Raw genomic sequence first — 20756 nt, 5'->3', positions numbered from 1 at the left:
CGGGGCTAGCGGACCTCACAGGCGGCGTGGCAGCCGCGGGGCTAGCGGAACTCACAGGCGGCGTGGCAGCCCCTGTCTCTGGCTCCCTTTTATCTTGGGGCTCCTCATCAGCCTCCAATTGGGGCCAGGTGTGTCGCTCAGCCTCCCTCTCATTGAGGCCAGGTGCATTTCTGGGCTGTGTTGGGTCACTGGCCATGGTGCTGAAGCCGGGCTGACCCCGGGGTTGTCACAAAGGCTAGAGTAAACAAAGGCAAGCGCGACTTTTTCAAGCCAAGACTTCGTCACGCACGGACTGCTCTTTTTAGATCCGGTCTGTCATCTGTATTTTGTGTACCTAGTATAGACTATGTGTTTCCTTCACATTCCTGTCCTGTCCTCTTCCCGGGGCTGGTATAGACGTTGGGCCACTCCTAGGTGCTGTGACCCTACCAATCTCATCTATCCCACTCTCTCCACTCACGTTGAGCAGATGGTGACGAGAGGGCTCTGGAATTGCCAGTCTGTGGTGCTGAAAGCTGAGTTTATCTCTGGCTACGCATCCTTGCTCTCCCTCAGCTTTCTTGCTCTAACTGAGACTTGGATCATGCCAGAAAACACTACCACACCCGCAGCTCTGTGTGATGTGTACTCTTTTTCTCACACTCCCAGAGCTGGGAGGAGGGGTGGTGGTATTGGCCTGCTAATCTCCCTGAAATGAAAATACTCTCTTGTTTCCATTCCACAATTTTCTCTGCCCTCTTTTGAATTTCATCCTATTACTGTCTCTTATCCCCTCAAACTCACCATTGTGGTTGTGTACCGCCCACCAGGCCCCCTTGATAAGTTTCTGGATGAGCTTGACACACTTGTCTCACACTTCCCTGTTGATGACTCTGCACTTATCCTTCTCGGTGACTTCAACATCCACACTGACAAGCTAGATCCTCTTCTCTCTTTCCTCTCCTCCTTTAACCTTCACCTCTCACCCTCTCCTCCTACCCACAAGGCCGACAACCAGCTGGACCTTATCTTTACTAGACACTGTTCTATTTCCAATCTCTCTGTTACTCTCCTCCAGCTCTCTGACCACTATTTCATGTCCTATTCTCTCTCCCTCTCTTCACCCCCCCTCAGCCCCTCCCGCTACCCACATGGTTTCCACCCATAGACACCTCCACTCTCTCTCTGCCACTGATCTTTCTTCCTCTGTTACCTCTATCCTCCCTACACCTGAATCTTTCTCTCTCCTACCCCGTGACACTGCTACTGATCTTCTCTCTACCCTCTCCACTTCTCTGGACAATCTCTGTCCCCTCACCTCCAGGCCTGCACGCCCAACTCCACCTGCCCCTTAGCTGTCCGACTCAGTACGTACTGACAGACGGAGCCTAAGAGTGGCAGAGCGCAAATGAAGAAAAGGCAAACTCTCAGAGGACCTTCTCAACTTCCAATCTCTTCTTTCCACTTTCTTCTCCTCCCTTTCTGCTACTAAGGCTGCCTTCTATCGCTCTAAAATCCTATCCTCTGCCTCTAATCCTAAGAACCTCTTTGAAACCTTCTCTACACTTCTTCCACCCCCACCTCCTCCTCCTACTTCCTCCCTTCTCCCTGATGACTTCGCTAACTTCATTGACAAGAAGGTAAATGACATTAGATCCTCCTTTTCTCACCACCCGGTTAGTGCTGCTTGCACTATCCCACCCTCTGCACCCGCCCTCACCTCTGCACGTCCCACCCTATCCCACCTCGCTCCCCTCTCCCCCGACGAGGTCCTCAACCTCATCACATCCAGTCGCCCCACCACATGCTCCCTTGACCCGGTCCCCCCCCCCTCTTCTTCACTCTATAGCACCTGAACTCCTTCCCTTTCTAACCTACCTCATCAACACCTCCCTCCAGGCAGTATGCTTTCCATCTGCCTTCAAGACTGCTAGAGTCACCCCCTTTCTCAAGAAACCATCACTTAACCCCTCTGACATCAAAAACTACAGACCGGTTTCTCTTCTACTCTTTCTATCCAAAACTTTCGAATGTGCTGTATTTAACCATCTTTCTTTGTACCTCCACCAGAACAACCTGCTGGACCCCAACCAGTCTGGGTTCAAGTGGGGTCACTCGACAGAGACGGCCCTCCTCGCAGTGACGGAGTCGCTGCACTCTGCGGTAGCAAACTCTCTCCTCTGTCCTGATACTCCTGGACCTGTCAGCTGCATTTGACACAGTGAACCACTAGATCCTCCTCTACCCTTGAGGGGCTGGGTATCACAGGCTCTGCACTCTCAATGTTTGCATCCTACCTGACGGGTCGCTCCTACCAGGTGACATGGAGGGGATCTGTGTCGGAGCCTCGCAGACTTTCTACGGGCATTCCACAGGGTTCGGTTCTGGGTCCTCTCCTTTTCTCCCTGTACACGACATCTCTGGGTTCTGTTATTCACTTGCATTACTTCTCTTACCATTGTTATGCTGATGACACCCAGCTGATCTTGTCCTTTCCTCCCTGACACACAAGTAGAGACACGCATTGCTGCATGCTTGACTGACATCTCCGAGTGGATGGCGACACACCACCTGAAGCTCAATCTGGACAAGACAGAACTGATGTTCCTCCTGGGGAAAGGTTGCCCGCACCAAGACCTGGCCATCACCTTTGACAATTTCATGGTGACGCCAACTCGGACTGTGAGGAATCTGGGTGTGATCCTCGTCTGGTGTTCAACCGCCCTAAGTTCTCCCATACAAGTCCCCATCTCATGTCCCTACACTGGCTCCCAGTAGCTGATCGCATCCAGTTTAAGACTCTGGTGCTAGCCTACAGGTCAGTGAAAGGAACAGCTCCTTCCTATCTCCAGGACATGGTCAAGCCCTACACCTCCACCCAACCAGTTCGCTCTGCTGCCACGTGATGCCTGGTTGCCCCGTCGCTCAGAGGCCCCTGCTGCCGATCGACCCGGTCATGGCTCTTTTCTGTCCTGGCCCCACAGTGGTGGAATGAACTCTCAACTGATGCCTGTGAATGTTCTTATTCATCCAGGTCATGGTTATCCAAAGGAGTTGAATCAAGTGCAACTGGACTTGGTATATATCCGTGAAGACGTTATGATGTCAGAGGGGTCACGTCATTACTCAGCGACACCGACACCTATGAACCTCTGAGACGCGATCCTACTAGTGGTTACAAGAGGAGAATAATAGAGTACCTACAGAAATTACAGAAAGGAGGAACCATTGATTGGATACAATACCACCATCTCTACCCACAAGATAACATTCCATGCATATATGGACTCCCTAAGATCCAGGCCCATCGTCAGCAGCATAAACCCGGTCACGTACAACATTGCCAAACATATAGCCAACATCTTGACCCCTTTAGTGGGCGAAACACCTCACCATATCCAAAACTCCATTGACTTCGTGGACAAGGTCCAAGGCGTAAAACTGGAACCGGATGAAACCATGGTATCCTACGACGTGACCTTGTTATTCACCTGCATCCCAACCATGGAGGCTTTGGAAACTGTGAGGCAACGTTTGCTACGGGATGACACTCTCCACAATAGGACCAACCTCAGCCCAGACCAGATTTGCCAACTACTGGACCTTTGCCTGAACACTACATATTTCCAATTCAGGGGCCAGTTTTACAGACAGAAACACAGCTGTGCAATGGGCTCACCAGTATCGCTCATTGTGGCCAACTTATATATGGAAGAGGTAGAACACAGGGCCCTGAACTCCTTCAGAGGAACACCTCCGAGCCACTGGTTCAGGTATGTGGACAACACATGGGTCAAAATCCAAACACAAGAGGTGCAAGCTTTTACCAAACACATCAACTCAGTGGACATGAACATTAAGTTCACAAGGGAAGACGTCAAGAACAACAGTTTGCCTTTCTTGGACTGTGACGTCCACATTGGGGAAGACAGGAGTCTCTACATTGGGGTTTACAGGAAACCTACACACACAGACCAATATCTACTTTTCGACTCACACCACCCGCTGGAACACAAACTGAGCGTCATCAGAACTTTGCAACACGTAGCTGACAGTGTGCCCAGCAGCACTCAGGCCCAACGAGAAGAACACAAAACACCTGAGGGGAGCTGTAAAAACCTGCGGCTACCCCAGTTGGACCTTTGTGAAAACTGCAACACGTTCCAAAAAGACCAACCAGGTGAGCGAGGAGGAGAAAAGGAACAGAAGGAATAACACAGTCATCCCGTATGTTTCTGGGGTCTCCGAGAAACTCAGGAGAATTTTCAACAAACACCGCATCCCGGTATACTTCAAACCCAGCAACACACTCCGACAAAGACTGGTTCATCCCAAAGACCGTGTACCACACACCCGAAAAAGCAATCTGGTGTATGCTGTACAATGCAATGAGGATTGCGCTGACCTATACATAGGAGAAACCAAACAACCACTACACAAACGGATGGCCCAACACAGAAGGCCAAACTCCTCAGGACAAGACTCAGCAGTCTATCTTCACCTAAAGGAGAAGACACACCCCTTCGAGGACAGCAACGTACACATTTTGGATGGAGAAGATAGATGGTTTGAAAGAGGGGTGAAGGAAGCCATCTATGCCAAACTGGAAAAACCATCCCTCAACAGAGGAGGAGGTCTGTGACACCACCTAGTATCTCCCACTTACAATGCTGTCCTTTCATCTCTACCCAGGAGACTCAAGAAGCCTAGCCTCCAAGAACAACAGTCAGTCACTAACAGCTCCAACGACTCTCATGACCACCTAATAATGAAGTCGAAACTAACACCCCCAACGACCGTCGCTGCTAAACAAATGCAAATCAACAGCTCCGATGGCGACGGGCGCGGCTGGACATCGGAGCACAGGAGAGCCACACATATCAATAGCTCCGATAACGACGGGCGTGGCCATAACATCGGTACACAAAAGAGCCACGCATATCTATGGCTCTGGTAGCAACGGGCGTTGGTAAACATCGGATCACAAAGAGCCACGCATATCAATAGCTCTGACAACGACTCCTTGAGGATAAATACTGAGTATCATCACCAGCCAGTCAGACTAGCTTGGTCTAGTCAGAAAGGCACGAACTGAGGAAGCCTCTTGGATGAGAGGCGAAACGTCTTCACGGATATATACCAAGTCTAGTTGCACTTGATTCAACTCCTTTGGATCCCCACTGATGTCAGGACAGCGGAGTCGCTGCCCATTTTTCGGCGCAGGTTGAAAACTCACCTCTTCAAGAACTACTACCCTGTTACTTGTTCTTAGCACTTACTGTATTCACTCATTTAAAAAAAAAATCTCGCGCTTTTATTTTAGCACTGGTTTTGCTCTTAGATGCTTGTTTAGATGCACTTATGACCTCTGATGACTGGTAGTTCTCCTGATTTCCTACGTTAAATGCACTTATTGTAAGTCGCTTTGGATTAAAGCATTGGCTAAATGACTGTAATGTAATGTTGTATTAAATCTGCAATAGGTAAGGTTGAACATTCCAGTACAAATCCTTCCACCTTTCTCTCTGCTGTCTCGTAATCACTGTGCTAAGTCCCTCCCACCAAATGACCTCCGCAATGCTCTTAAGCCACTTACACTCGTTTACAACCAGGTAGTGTCAAAGCAAAAATTATTGAAACTTGTATCGTAGTTGGTAAGGTATCCATCTCTACCTCTTTCGACTGCTCCCGTTAGGGGACGCCACAGCGGATCATCCGTTTCCATCTCTTCCTGTCCTCTGCATCTTCCTCTGTCACACCAGCCACCTGCATGTCCTCCCTCACCACACCCATAAACCTCCTCTTTGGCCTTCCCTGGCAGCTCCATATTCAGCATCCTTCTCCCAACATACCCAGCATCTCTCCTCCACACATGTCCAAACCATCTCAATCTGGTCTCTCTTGCTTTGTCTCCAAACTGTCCAATCTGAGCGGTCCCTCTAATATACTCGTTCCTAATCCTGTCCTTCTTCATCACTCCCAATGAAAATCTTATCATCTTTAACAGTGCCACCTCCAGCCCTACCTCCTGTCTTTTCATCAGTGCCACTGTCTCCAAACCATATAACATAGCTGGTCTCACAACCATCTTGTAAGTCTATTGTGACAAATTAATGTTTTCCATGTGTTTTGTCATTGCAGACTGCAGTCTAAGCCTGCCGTTTAAAAGACAATTTCCATACCTTGGTTTTCAGTTTTTGTGTGATCTTGTGCTTACCTGCCAATGAAATGTGACCATATATTCCCACCTGTAACACCAGTCCTGATTAGGAGGAAAGTATTCTCCTCAAAATTGATATAGTAACTGTAATTTGAATATTGGTGTTTCAAAACATAACGTAGGCTGACTACAGATTCTGAATACACAGCACTGTTACTTGCATTCCTATACAACCTGACCCTGCTAGCTCTCTACCCTGATCAGTACCCTACTAGCTCACTACCCTACTAGCTCACTACCCTGATTACTACCCTGATCACTACCCTGCTAGCTCACTACCCTGATAACTACCCTGCTTGCTCACTACTCTGATCACTACGTTGCTAGCTCACTACTCTGATCACTACACTACTAGCTCACTACCCTGATCACTACCCTGCTAGCTCACTTTAATCTTTCCTCCAAAACATGCTACAGCACAGCATTAGGTATAGAGCTGTTCTTGTAGCTGACATACCAAATCCAAGTCTCTATTTTCAAGGTGAGCATGTGGTACTTACCAGGAACTCCAGCTGCCTTTTGACCTTTTTTCATGGCCATTGTTTGAATAAGACGTACGTAAATGTTGTAATGATTTTCTGTAACTCGAGGTAGATGCATATGGCGACAGGCATGGGTGCAAGTCCGTGAATACTGGCATGGCATCCAGTGCTTTACCTGTGCCCCCATCCATAGGGTTAGTGGTTGTGTCAGGAAGAGCCTCCGATGTAAAATTTTGCCATATCAGTATGCGGATTGAGAAGACCACACCGGATCTGTCAAGGCCTGAGTTAGCAAAAGCCGCCATTGGTGCTGTCCCCTCACAGGGTACCGATGGAAACAAAATCTGCTGTGTTGACCCCTGAGAAACGGGGAACAAGCTGAAAGAAGAGGTTAGGTGCATTTGGAGACAATACGTCTGTCTTTGATTTTGACCAGATTTAGTGAACAGTTTTCAACTCGAGAGAGTGACTATTTCACTTGGAACCAAGCAGCAATTTGTGCTGCCACGCCATTTTATATGATTTTGGTGTCATGTTCATTGTGATCAGGCAGTACAACACAGGAATGAATTGGCATTTTTGAAATAGAAATTTCCTTGACTCACTGAACATTTTATGTTATTGACATTGTATCATTTTATGGGTTTTATTAGAATTTAAATTATTACATTATGAGCCATTATTACATTACAGGCCCTTAATAGATTACATGTCTTTACAAAGCACAGAATAGATTCATCAACAATGAATTGTTGTTCAACAAGTTAGTCACAGTTTTTCAGGTAAACTTCTTTAGCCAGTAGGTGTGGATCATTTCTGGCCCCGGTTCTGTCCAGCTCTTCATGCTTGAGACTCACTTTTGGATGCCTTCTGTTGTGACAATGACTGGGTCAAGTTGCTGTAGTCTGCTCATAGGTCCACCAGCCATCAGGCATTGGTGTTTTGTGATGCCACCTTCTCCCATATATCCTTCCAGTATCACTCAGTCTCAGCTCTGGGTGGGTATGCTCTTGTGCTGTTGTTCCTCTACAGCCCGGAGTACACTCTGGTGGTTCTTTGAGGAACAGGCCATTTATTCTCTTGGCTTCTGCTTCTCTAGTAAATCCCTTCAGCCTAGCAGCTAGAGCTGTGAGTCTTTGTTTTGTAGTCTCCAGGGCCTCACTTATGGACAACTTGCCAAATTTCTTTCATCGCTCCCTTCTGCACCTCTCTTAGCTGGCTAATGTCTCTTCAGGCTGCCTTGATCTTGGCCTTCAGCCTTCTCCTCCATGGAGGGTACTCTTTGCGGCTTAATCTTGCACCCAAGCATCTCCAGGATTACTGTTGCAGTGGCATATACAAGCCCATTGGTTTCTGTGATGTTGGTAGTGGAGATAGTGAGCAGAGCTGTGTTAACATCTGCTAGGGTTTCTTCTGATGGGACTTTGTCTGTTTGGCTGAGTGGAGTGAAGGTGCACAAGTCAACCATATCAATTCATCATCATCATCAAGAGCTCTGCATAAAACTGGCCTGTATAGGAGGTGTCTAGAAAGAATCAATTACTCAAGAAAAAACACAGTAGAGCCCTGAGCGGGGCTGTTTTCTTAATCCCACTCTGCTGGATTTCTGACCATTACCCCTCGCTCCCACAATGTGTGTGCCCACTCCCGCCTCCACCCGCGAACATTCTGACCCTTCATGTCCACACAATAATGTTCCATTGATTTTGTGTCTTCCATCCCTGAGGGAAAACATGTTATTTTACTGTGTAGTATTGATAAAGAGGTAAATCCCTTTTTATTTCTTAAATGTTGACCCAATCGCAACTAAGACTTCTTCAAAATCCTCAGATGACAGACCTGGCATTAAGAATTTTCAGCTGGAGAGCTGCCAGAAGGAAAGAGACTTTGTTTTCCGCGGACTGGCACTTCGACGGCAGACAAGAAAGGATGCACCTCTGATCGCCAAGGAAGAGCAATTTTAAATAAGGCTGGTATCTGGGCATAGTTGGCCTTAATGAAGTCGTTACAAGAGTTAGCCTTAGAATTTTAGTGGCAGAGTTACTTTTAGCAATTGGTCAAATTAATCTCACATGAGAATAGTGTTAAAATCATCCGTGATCAAGATGCACACTGTGACTCATGTAGGAGTTGTTACATAGGTCGATCATTAGTTTTATTTTTTTTCTTTAATTTTTAAAGTACCCCCCCTCCCCTTTTTCTCCCAATTGTACTTGTACAATTACCTGACTCTTCCGAGCCGGCCTGGTCTCTGCTCCACCCTCTCTGCCGATCTGGGGAGGGCTGCAGACTACCACATGCCTCCTCCGATACATGTGGAGTTGCCAGCCGCTTCTTTTCACCTGACAGTGAGGAGTTTCACCAGGGGACGTAGCGCGTGGGAGGATCACGCTATTCCCCCCAATTCCCCCTCCCCCCCGAACAGGCGCCCTGGCCGACCAGAGGAGGCGCTAGTGCAGTGACCGGGACACATACCCACATCCGGCTTCCCACCCGCAGACACGGCCAATTGTGTCTGTAGGGACGCCCGTGTTGGGCGTCGGAAAGGAACCAGTGCAGGGGTCCGGCAGGGTCAAGCCCGTAGGCACGTTTATTTATATTCAGTGAAGGGAAAAGCGGGATGTGTATGGTGCAACTAGAGTCCTGAATATGGGGTGTGTAAAGGACTATGTGTTTGTGTGCAGGGCGAGTGTGGTGCGTGTGTGCAGGAATGTAAATGACTGCAGGGTGTTTGTGCGTGTGCGTGCTGGTGAAGCGCAAGTTCAGAAGTAGGGGTTCTGCGGGAGGCAGCGTGGGAGCACAAGGGAGGGGTCCGAGGAACACAAGGGACGCGAGGAAGACTGAGCCAGAGAAGCACCGGAGGTTCTGGGACGACGGGGGAGAGAGACACGGAATTAGACTCAGGAATCACAACGCAGGAATTGTAGGAGAAAAACACAGCCAAAGTGTCTAGCGATCTACTTGGTAACTACCGTACTAGATGGCACAATCTGGCACCGATTGCACGTCAGCGTCTTCTCTTGTAGCTGGCTCTAGATTGGCTTCAGGTGCGCTGATTTCCGATGAGCCTCTGGTGCGTGGCTGCGCTCTCAATGAGCGCGCTGATTGAACCCTGACGGTAGACTCAGGCGGAGACGCGCCTTGCGTCTGGACCACAACAGCCCGACCAAGCCAGAGATAACACGGGGATTCGAACCAGCGATCCCCGCTTTCTTTGATTTTTATTTTGTTCGAATCTCCCCTTGTTACTTGAGAAAAGTACTATTGGTTGAATTCATTCGCTATTCAGTGGCCCATCCCCACTGATCCGTATGGACGGACTGTCTACTTTTCTTTTGCTCCTTTGCTGCTTTCATTTTGGGTCCGTTTGTTTGCTACCTTGGTAGGTAGATTGTGCATTCAGTCTCTCTCTCACTAATTCTCTTCTTGTCTTAACCTTACCACATTCTTCGCTGCGTGCCATCTTGCCTATGTGGCCACGCGCAGCCTTCCTCAGCAGCTCAGTATCATGCCAAAGCGTGTAACACACCCGCCGGTCAAACGTGCCAGTGTCATGGTTTGCCTCGCTCAAGTGTGAAAAGTACACGCATGTATGAAGGTGCAGTGCCAGCAGGGGGCGATGATTAACCCAATGCCGGCAACTCCCCATGGAGCAAGAGAAGCATACGGCGTTTTCCAAAATCCCTCCCCATCAGGTAAGATGACGATACATGGCTGCTATATTTTTTAAAATTTAAAATGTTTTATGTTGCCTGTGTGTGTTGTCATGTTAATTACATTTCATTTGGCGGTACAGTCGAACCCTAATCATCGCCCCCTGCTGGCACTGCACCTTTATACACACGTATATGTCTCACGCCTGAGCGAGGCAAACCATGACACTGACATGGTGGACCAGCTGGTGTAGTACACGCTTTTCTGTGATCGCACACACTTCTCCTTTCTCCTGTGTGCGGCACCACGAACACACACGCACGAACACAAAGGCACACACACACACACATTTTCTTTGTTCTTTTGTCGCCATTTCATCGCCGCGTGCAATAATGCACATGTGCGCGCACACACATACAATATTTGCACAGCCTCACTACCTCATAGCACACTTTGTGCTTTGATCATTACATCGCTGCTCATCGTTGATTGCACCTGATCAATATTAGTTAGTGTTGATTTTTATTTATTGATAGATTGGTCAAATAAATTGTTTTCATTAAAGTAAGTCATCGTCCTGCCTGTTTTGTGACAATATTTGTTGAAGCCTTCCTCTGCCAATTAAAGTACTCCAATCCGTGCAACATTGATTAGTCTTTCAACTTGAATGGTTCAATTATATCTACTGAACACCAAAGTTATTTGGTTAAACATTTTATGAGACTGATTCATGAGACTGATTGAATGAGACTGATTTAATTATTCCATCAATGTTAGTAGTAGATAAGTGGTAGTAGAGAAAGAGGGGGAAGGTGTGTACAGAGGTAGCGGGAGTCATGTCATTTAAAAGTAACCCACGCTGACCAAAGTGCTGTATAGACCAGTGCAGGTAGATAAAACCCAAATACAAGAAACTCCAACATAGACAACAAGGCACATAACAGGTAGGCACGAATAAACAACACATGGACATAGGCACAAGTCAGAAAGCAGTCACATCAGGACGATTCAAATGCTAGAGAATAAAAGTAAGTTTTGAGCCAGGATTTAAGAGTCGATGGGGTAGGCAGATCTTATAGGGAGATTAATGCTTTTCCACAATCTAGGCCTAGGAGCTGCAACAGCAAAGGTGCGGTCACCGCTGAGCTTAAATTTAGATCAAGGGACAGCCAGGAGTCCCAGGTCAGCCGACCTGAAGGACCTGGAGGTGGGATAGAGGGTTAAAAGGTCTGCGATATAGGAGCCCATTTAGGGCTTTACAGACAAACAGGAAAATCTTGAAACTAGTTCTGAGAGGGAGAGGCCAGTACAGGGCTAATAATGGTCTCTCTTCCAGGTGCCTGTCAGGAGCCTTGCTGCGGCATTCTGGACCAGTTGCAGGCGGGATAGGGATGACTGACTAATCTCCATATACATGGAGTTGCAGTAGTTCAAGTGGGAGGATATCAAAGTGTGGATGACTTTCTGGAGATCTCTAAAAGAGAGAAATGGCTTGATTTTGGCAGTAGTAGGAAGCTGGAAAAAACTTGATTTCACTACTGCATTAACTTGCTTGTCAAACTTGAGGGCGGAGTCAAATAACCAACCAATCGGCAGCCATACCAAAATGTGCACTGGCTCTGCCGAATGACTGAAGCTAAGCAGGTAGGGACTTGGCTAGTACTTCGATGGGAGACCTCCCAGGGAAACCGAGTTGCTGCAGGAAGTGGTGTTGGTGGGCCAGTAAGGGGCAGTTGTCCCTCTGGTCCTAAAAAAGAAAAAAGTCCATATGCCCCAATGCAGTGACGGGGACGCTGCTGTGAAATGCCGTCATGCGGATGAGATGTTAAACCGAGGTCCTGACTCAATGTGGTCATTAAAGAGCCCATGGCACTTATCGCAAAGAGTGTGGGGGGTCCCCCCCCTGGTGTCCTGGCAAAATTCCCAACCCGGCCCTCTCCATTTGGCCACCTAATCATCCCCCGTGTAATTGGCTCAGTGATTTCTCCCTCTCCACCTCAAGCTGATGTGTGGTGAGCATTCTGGCGCGAAATGGCTGCCATGCATCACCCAGGTGGGTGCTACACATTGGTGGTGGTTGAGGTGAGTTTCCCCCTCTCAATGTGAAGCGCTTTGGGTGTCTAGATAAAGCACTATATAGTAAATGTAATCCATCATCAATTATCAAACCAAGGTTTTTGACATAATGTCCTTATGCATGCTCAATAATCCAGGTAAGAAAGTTGAATCAGTTCATCTGAACACGTTTATTGAGAGAAACATTTCATCACTCATTTAAGTGACCTCTTCAGTCTAAACTGACTGCAGGTATCCCCACCCTTATAAACAATACAGTTGCATAATGGCCGAAACCAACAATCAGTTTCATATGCAAATAGGCGTGACCATTAACTAGAGTTTCAAAGGCCATGTGTACTATTCACAGAGGATTTAGGAATGTTTGCAATCACAGCATTGTAAGATGGCAACAGATGTACTCTTAGCCCCTCCCTCCCTCGGTTCAGGGATGGTAGTTCCCTCTTCACATAGATGGCCTTTTTTACTCCCCGTTCAAACCAGTTGAAATGGATGGCACAACACAAGAGCTAACAAGTCAGGCCAGGACTCTGCAGTCAAACCCATCTACAGGCCAGTGTTCACACTTTCAAGGATGAAGATGTGCACATCCTTCATAGGGAGGAATGCTGGTTTGAACGGGGAGTCAAAGAGGCCATCTATGTGAAGAGATAATGACCATCTCTGAACAATGGGGGGGGGGGGGCGCTAAGAGTACATCTGTCACCATCTTACAATGCTGTGATTGCAAACATTCCCAAATCCTCTGTGAATAGTACACATGGCCATTGAAGCGCTAGTTATTGGTAACGCCTATTTGCATATGAAACTGATCATTGGTTTCAGTCGTTATTCAACTGTATTGTTTATGAGGGTGAGGATGCCCGCAGTCAATTTAGAGTGAAGTGGTCACTTAGATGGTGTGATGAAACATTTCTCTCCATAAATGTTGTGTCCAGATGAACTGATTCAACTTCTTGATTTTTTACATGATGTTTGACAAAGGTGGAAAGGTTGCCAAGGCTGTTGGTAAACACTTTAATGGAGTCAGGGGAGCCAAATAGGACAACTTAAGGTTTGCCTTTATTTAGCTTTAGGAAGTTTTGCACCATCCAGCACTCTATATATCCTCAAGGCAGTTCAAGAGGCTAACTATATTAGACTGATCATTTGGTTTCAGGGGGAGATAAAGCTGAGTGTCATCAGCATAACAGTGGAAGGACATTTATTTTTGAATGATATGACTGAGGGGAAGCATGCATATAGACAAAAGAATGTGATCTAGGATAGAACCTTGTGGGACCCTGCAGGACAGACTAGCTGCCGGGGAGGAGAAATTGCCTATGCTAATGGGGAAGCTTCTATTTTTGATGTAGGATATGAACCATTTCAAGGCAGGGCCATCAACACCAACCCCATACTGGAGGTAGTCTATTAAAATGTCACAATCCACGGTATCAAACACCACACTGAGTTCAAGAAGAATTAGAATAGCACAGTCACCAGAGTTGATAGAGAGGAGCAGGACATTGTACACTTTCAGCAAGGCAGATTCTGTGCTATGATTAACAAGTAAAGTTTTCAGTCAGGTTTTAAGAGCTGTTTTAAGAGTTGTCAGTCAGGTTGTAAAGTTTTGATGTAAGTAGGGCAGCAATTGACTGAGAATAGCCTTTTTGAGAACCTTTGACAAGAAAGGAAGTTTAGAAATAGGTCTGTAGTTAACTAGGTATGGTAGGGTCTAAGTTGGGTTTTTTCAGGAGGGACCACTGCGTGCTTGAAACGGGTTATGCTGCCAGTGGCCAGGGAGCTGTTGATAATGGAGAGGATGCTAGGCCTGACTATGTCAAAGACATCCTTGAGGAGGGCAGTGGGGACAATGTCATGGGGGTAGATTGTAGCTATCATGATGGAAACAATCTTTGTAAGGATTGGTAGCATGATAAGTTGGAAGTAGTCCAATTTAGAAGAACTGACCAGTGAGACAGTTAAGCCATGGGTTGTGAGGAAATTTTCATTATTAAATCCTCAATTTTGCTAATGAATTTTTTTCAAAATTCTTCACATTTAGCAGGGGACACATCTAAGCTGGTACTGGGGGTTGGGTAGATGACAATTTATGGTACTGAATAAGACCTTGGGATTATGAATGTTGCTGGAAAAGGAGAGGAGGAAGGGTAAGAGTGTGGAGGTGAGTCAGAACTTTGAATGGTGGCACTATGACTGGTAAAGGGAGAGAGCTGGCTGATATGATGGAGAGAAGGAAGCTAAATATACTGTGTGCAAGAGACCAGGTGGAAGTGGAGTAAGGCCAGGAGCATGAGAGGTGAGTTCAAACACTTTTACCATGGTGTGAATGGAAGGAGAAATGGGGTAGGAGTAATCCTGAAGGAAGTGTATGTTAAAAGTGTGTTGGAGATGAAGATAACGTTGGAAGGAGCGATGAGTATGAAGATGGAAATGGAAGGTGTGATGATGAATGTTGTCAGTGTATATGTCCTGCAAGTTGGATGTGAGATGGCTGAAAAAGAAGAATTCTGTAGTGAGTTGCATGAAGTGGTGGAGAGTGTAACAAAGGAGGAGAGAGTGGTGATTTGAGTGGACTTCAATGGGCATGTTGGTGAAGGGAACAGAGGTGATGAGGAGGTGATGGGTAGGTAAGGTGTCAAGGAGATGAATGTGGAAGGACAGATGGTGGTGGATTTTGCGAAATGAATGGAAATGGCTGTGGTGAATACATATTTCAAGAAGAGGGAGGAACGCTGTGATGTATAAGAGTGGAGGAAGGTGCACACTGGTGGACTATATCTTATGCAGGAGGTGCAGTCTGAAAGAGATGGGAGACTGCAAGGTGGTGATAAGGAGAAGGTAGCTAGGCAGCATCGGATGGTGGTCTGTAGGATGACTTTGGAGATCAAGAAGAGGAAAAGAGTGGAGGCAGAGCCAAGGATCAAATGGTGGCTGTTGAAGAACGAAGGCAGTTGTGTGGAGTTAAGGGAGGAGTTAAGACAGACACTGGGTGGTAGTGAAGAGTTGCGAGATAGCTGGGCAACCACTGCAGAAATAGTGAAGAAGACAGTTAGGAAGGTACTTGGTACACACCAAGTACCTTCCTAGCTGTCTGTCTGGACAAAGAAAGGAAGACAACGAGACTTGGTGGTGGAAGGAGGAAGTACATGAAAGTATACAGAGGAAGAGGTTAGCAAAGAAGAAGCGAGATAGTCAGAGAGATGAAGAAAGTATAAAGGAGTACAAGGAGATGCGGTATAAAGTGAAGAGAGAGGTGGCGGAGGCAAAGGAAAAGGCGTGATGAGTTGTATGAGAGATTGGAAACTAAGGAAGGAGAAAAGGACATACTGATTGGCTAGACAGAGGGACTGAGCTGGCAAGGATGTGCAACTGGTTAGGGTTATGAAGAATAGAGATGGAAATGAGCTAATAAGTGAGGAGAGCGTTGAGAAGGTGGAAGGAGTACTTTGAGGGGCTGATGAATGAAGGAAAAGAGAGAGTGAGACAGTTGGAAGGTATGGGGATAGTGAATCAGGAAGTGTGGGGGCTTAGCAAGGTGAAGTGGGGGCAACTATAAAGAGGATGAAGAATGGAAAGGTGGTTGGTCCAAATGACATAGCTGTGGAGGCATGGATGTGTTTAGGAGAGATGGCAGTGGGGTTTTTAACCAGGTTGTTTAACACAATCTTGGAAAGTGAGAGGATGCCTGAGGAGTGGAGAAGAAGCATACTGGTACAGTTTTTCAAGAATAAGGGTGATGTCCAGAGCTGTAGTAACCACAGAGGTATAAAGTTGATCCGCCACAGCATGAAGATATGGGAAGCAAGGTTAAGACGAGAGGTGATGATCAGCGAGCAGCAGTATGGTTTCATGCCAGGAAAGAGCACTACAGATGTGATGTTTGCTTTGAGAATGTTGATGGAGAAGTATAGAGAAGGTCAGAAGGAGTTACATTGTGGATTTAAAGAAAGCATATGACAGGGTGCTGAGAGAGGAGGTGTGGTATTGTATGAGTAAGTCAAGAGTCATCATCATCATCATCAGTTCCGTGACCTATTGAGGTCGTGGAGCACAACTGATGCCTCAACAAGTCTCTTCCACCGTTCCCTATCCATCACAGCTCTCCCGCCTCCACTACGCTCATCTGTCGCCATTCTCCGATGTTGTTTACCCAGGCTTTTCTTGGTCTCCCTCTCTTCCTAGTCCCTTGCACCAGGCCTTGCAGCATGTCTTTTGCAAGTGTCCTTTCTGTTCGGCAACCAGTTTAATTTCCTTAAGTTGAGCGTGGCATAGAAGTATGTAAGAATGGTGAAAGATATGTATGAGGGCAGTGTGACAGTGGTGAGGTGTATGGTAGGAGTGATGGATGGGTGCAAGATGGAGATGGGATTACATCAAGAGTCTGCTCTGAGCCCAGTCTTGTTTGCAGTGCTGATGGACAGGTTGACAGACAAGATCAGGCAGGAGTCTCCTTGGACTATGATGTTTGCGGATGACATTGTGGTCTGTAGTGAGAGTAGGGAGCAGGTTGAGGAGAGGCTGGAGAGATGGAGGTATGCACTGGAGAAAAGAAGAATGAAAGTCAGAAGGAGCAAGAATGAATACATATGCTTGAATGACAGGGAATGACAGGAATGGTGAGGATGCAGGGAGTAGAGGTGGCGAAGGTGGATGAGTTTAAATACTTGGGGTCAGCTGTTCAAAGTAACAACATCCTCTTAAACTGCTTAGAGACTTTGGTTGGCAGCAAGGGCTCTTAGTTTATTACGCTCTTACCTCTCCAATAGAACTTTTTTGTTGTTCTGGTTAACTACTTCCTCGATGACTCAGTTGAGTTGTGGTGTCCCTCAAGGCTCAGTTCTTAGCCGTCATCTGTTTTCTATATACACGCTTCCTCTTGACTAGGTTATTCAGAATCATGATGTATTTTACCATTTTTATGCTGATGACACTCAGTTATACATGCCACAAAACCCACAGTTCCTAGCAGTCTAGCAAATCTCACAACTTGCCTCTCTGACATTAAATCCTGGATGTCCCAAAATTATGTAAAATTTAATGATGATAAGTCTGAAGTCATTCTGTTGGGTCCCCAAATTCCGTCAGCCCTTTCGGTACTAATCTTGGTGGCCTGCCAAATAGTCTTAAGCAAGCTGCTAGGATTCTTGGGGTAATATTCAATGCTAACCTCGGTTTTGATAATCAAATCAAAAATGGTTAGTCATGTTTTCCCAGCTCAAGGTAAATCTCTAAAATTAGGTCATTTGTATCAATTGCTGATCTACAAAAAGTTGTACATGCTTTTATCTATTCTCGGTTGGATTATTGTAACTCACTTTACTTGAGTATCAGCAAGGGCTCCCTCCGCTGTCTGCAGTTGGTACAAAATACCGCTGCTTGATTCATTGCCGGGACAAGGAGGTATGACCATATCACTCCTGTGCGTACCTTCCTACCCTGGCTCCCTGTTAGATTTCGAATTGATTTTTAATTTTTTTGCTCACTTTTAAGGCTTTAAATGGTCTTGCTCCTACATACATTTCTGATTTATTGACCTGGTATATGCCCTGTCATCCATTAAGACCTGCAGATGGAGCCCTGCTGGTTATTCCCAGGTCACGGTTTGTCACAAAAGGTGATCGGGCTTTGGCTGTTAGAGCCCCCACACTATGGAACGTTCTTCCTGTTAAACTAAGACAAATCCAGTCTCTAGCTTCTTTCACACCTCTTCTTCAAACTTATCTTTGGGAAATCTTTTGCAAATTTTTGATATTAGATTATATTTATTTATAGTGTTTATATGTTTACTCCTACTTATTTGGTTTTATTGTTATTTTTGCCTTGTGATTTTATTTCTTTTGTAAAGCACTATGTAACACTGTTTTTGAAAAGTGCTATATAAATAAGTTATTATTGTTATTATTAGTAGTATTAGTATTATTCAGACTGTACAAGCAAGATAAGCATTCATCTCAAAATCTTTAGCGGATGCTCATAAGTGTTCAGAATACTGGACAAAGACAGATAAAACTCCATCTTTTCACATCCCCTTTTATGAATATAACCCATTTGATATGAATAAGTACATTAATTTGCCAGAAGGTTGGTGTTTTACTTGAATTTCATTGTGTTGTCTGTTCACTGTTTTTGTTTAACTTCCCCAGATGTCTTCAAAACTGCCTTGAGTCTTGGGACATTCCCTGCTATCCTTGTGACGTACACAGCAAGTGCTTTACTGCATGTAAGATTATATTACACATATTGGTGGATGTTTTTATCCAGAGTGCCTGATTTAGCATGGGTGACCCAGTGGTATTAAAGATCAAGCAAGTGATTATGGTCACCATATAGATGAAGACATCTCCGTGGAGCGTTCAGAGAGATTTAAAATTTAATTTAGAATGCCTTGAAAAATTATGTAAAATAATAACCAACCAAGAAATTCTGACATTCCAAGGCTGGAATTATTGCTTGGGGAAAACACTGACATCGCCCGTCTGGACAGGAATAAAATTAGTCAATTCAAGTCAAGTTTATTTGTATAGCCCGAAATCACAAGATAGTCTTAAAGGGCTTTATAGTCAGTGTAGTACACCTCACCCCTATCTTTAGACCCGTGACTCAAATGAGGAAAAACTCCACATAAAAACCTGACCGGGGGGTGGGGGGGCTGGGAGGAACATCAGCCAGAGCAACAGAGGAGAGGTTGCTTTTCCAGGACACACAGACATTCAGTAAGGTTCAAATGCAGAGTAAAAAGAAGCAACAGAATTCTAATGTGCCACCAGAGATGATGAAATTAGAGATTACACACGGGCGAGCTGATGTAGAATATTTACAGTTAATACGTAGTATATTAATATTATATTAGTTAATGTAGAATAGTTACAGTTAATACATAGTATATTAATTTTATATTAGTTAATGTAGAATATTTACAGTTAATACGTAGTATATTAATAGTATATTAGTTAATGTAGAATATATACAGTTAATACATAGTATATTAATAGTATATTACTTAATGTAGAATAGTTACAGTTAATAAATAGTATATTAATAGTATATTAGTTAATGTAGAATATTTACAGTTAATACACATATTCTACTAGAACAAGTGAAAAAGTATTGTGTAGTAAACATTGTAAGAAGAGTACAAAGTGTATTTGGTGAATCAGTGACAATCCAAAACATCAGGCAGCCCCACAGATGCCATGAAGAGCCATCAGGGCCCTGCATAACAAAACCATAACATAAACCTGCATAACACAACCATAACATAATCCTGCATAACACAACCATAACATAATCCTGCATAACATAACCCTGCATAACACAACCATAACATAACCCTGAATAACACAACCATAACATAACCCTGCATAACATAACCATAACATCACTCTGCATAACACAACGATAACATAACCCTGCATAACACAAACATAACATCACTCTGCATAACACAACCATAACATAACCCTGCATAACACAACCATAACTAACCCTGCATAACACAAACATAACATCACTCTGCATAACACAACCATAACATAACCCTGCATAACACAAACATGACATCACTCTGCATAACACAACCATAACATAACCCTGCATAACACAAACATAACATCACTCTGCATAACACAACCATAACATAATCCTGCATAACACAACCATAACATAACCCTGCATAACACAACCATAACATAACCCTGCGTAACATAACCCTGCGTAACAAACCATAACATCACTCTGCATAACAAAACCATAACATAACCCTGCGTAACACAAACATAACATCACTCTGTATAACACAACATAACATAACCCTGCATAACACAAACATAACATCACTCTGTATAACATAACCCTGCATAACACAAACATAACATCACTCTGCATAACACAACCATAACATAACCCTGCATAACACAAACATAACATCACTCTGCATAACACAACCATAACATCTACTACTACTACTACTTTCGGCTGCTCCCGTTAGGGGTCGCCATAGCGGATCATCCGTTTCCATTTCTTCCTGTCTTCTGCGTCTTCCTCTGTCACACCAGCCACCTGCATGTCTTCCCTCACCACATCCATAAACCTCCTCTTTGGCCTTCCTCTTCTCCTCTTCTCTGGCAGCTCCATATTCAGCATCCTTCTCCCAATATATTCAGCATCTCTCCTCCACACATGTCCAAGCCATCTCAATCTTGCCTCTCTTGCTTTGTCTCCAAACCGTCCAACCTGAGCGGTCCCTCTAATATAATCAGTCCTAATCCTGTCCTTCTTCGTTACTCCCAGTGAAAATCTTAGCATCTTCAACTCAGCCACCTCCAGCCCCCGCCTCCTGT

The 20756-nt window shown here is 45.4% G+C and overlaps 1 protein-coding gene across 1 annotated transcript in view; it reads left to right on the top strand.

Moving 5' to 3' along the window:
* LOC130106647 (protein-serine O-palmitoleoyltransferase porcupine-like) overlaps positions 1-20756 on the top strand; it is an 87477-nt gene that overhangs the window by 30488 nt on the left and 36233 nt on the right. The window contains exon 9 of the mRNA XM_056272830.1: positions 18561-18637. Within this exon, the coding sequence (XP_056128805.1) occupies positions 18561-18637 (77 nt within the window). The remainder of the gene's footprint in view (positions 1-18560; positions 18638-20756) is intronic.

This window comes from Lampris incognitus, chromosome 2 (genome assembly GCF_029633865.1).
Source record: "Lampris incognitus isolate fLamInc1 chromosome 2, fLamInc1.hap2, whole genome shotgun sequence".
NCBI classification, from domain to species: Eukaryota; Metazoa; Chordata; class Actinopteri; order Lampriformes; family Lampridae; genus Lampris; species Lampris incognitus.
This window is presented reverse-complemented; position numbering and strand designations above follow the sequence as displayed.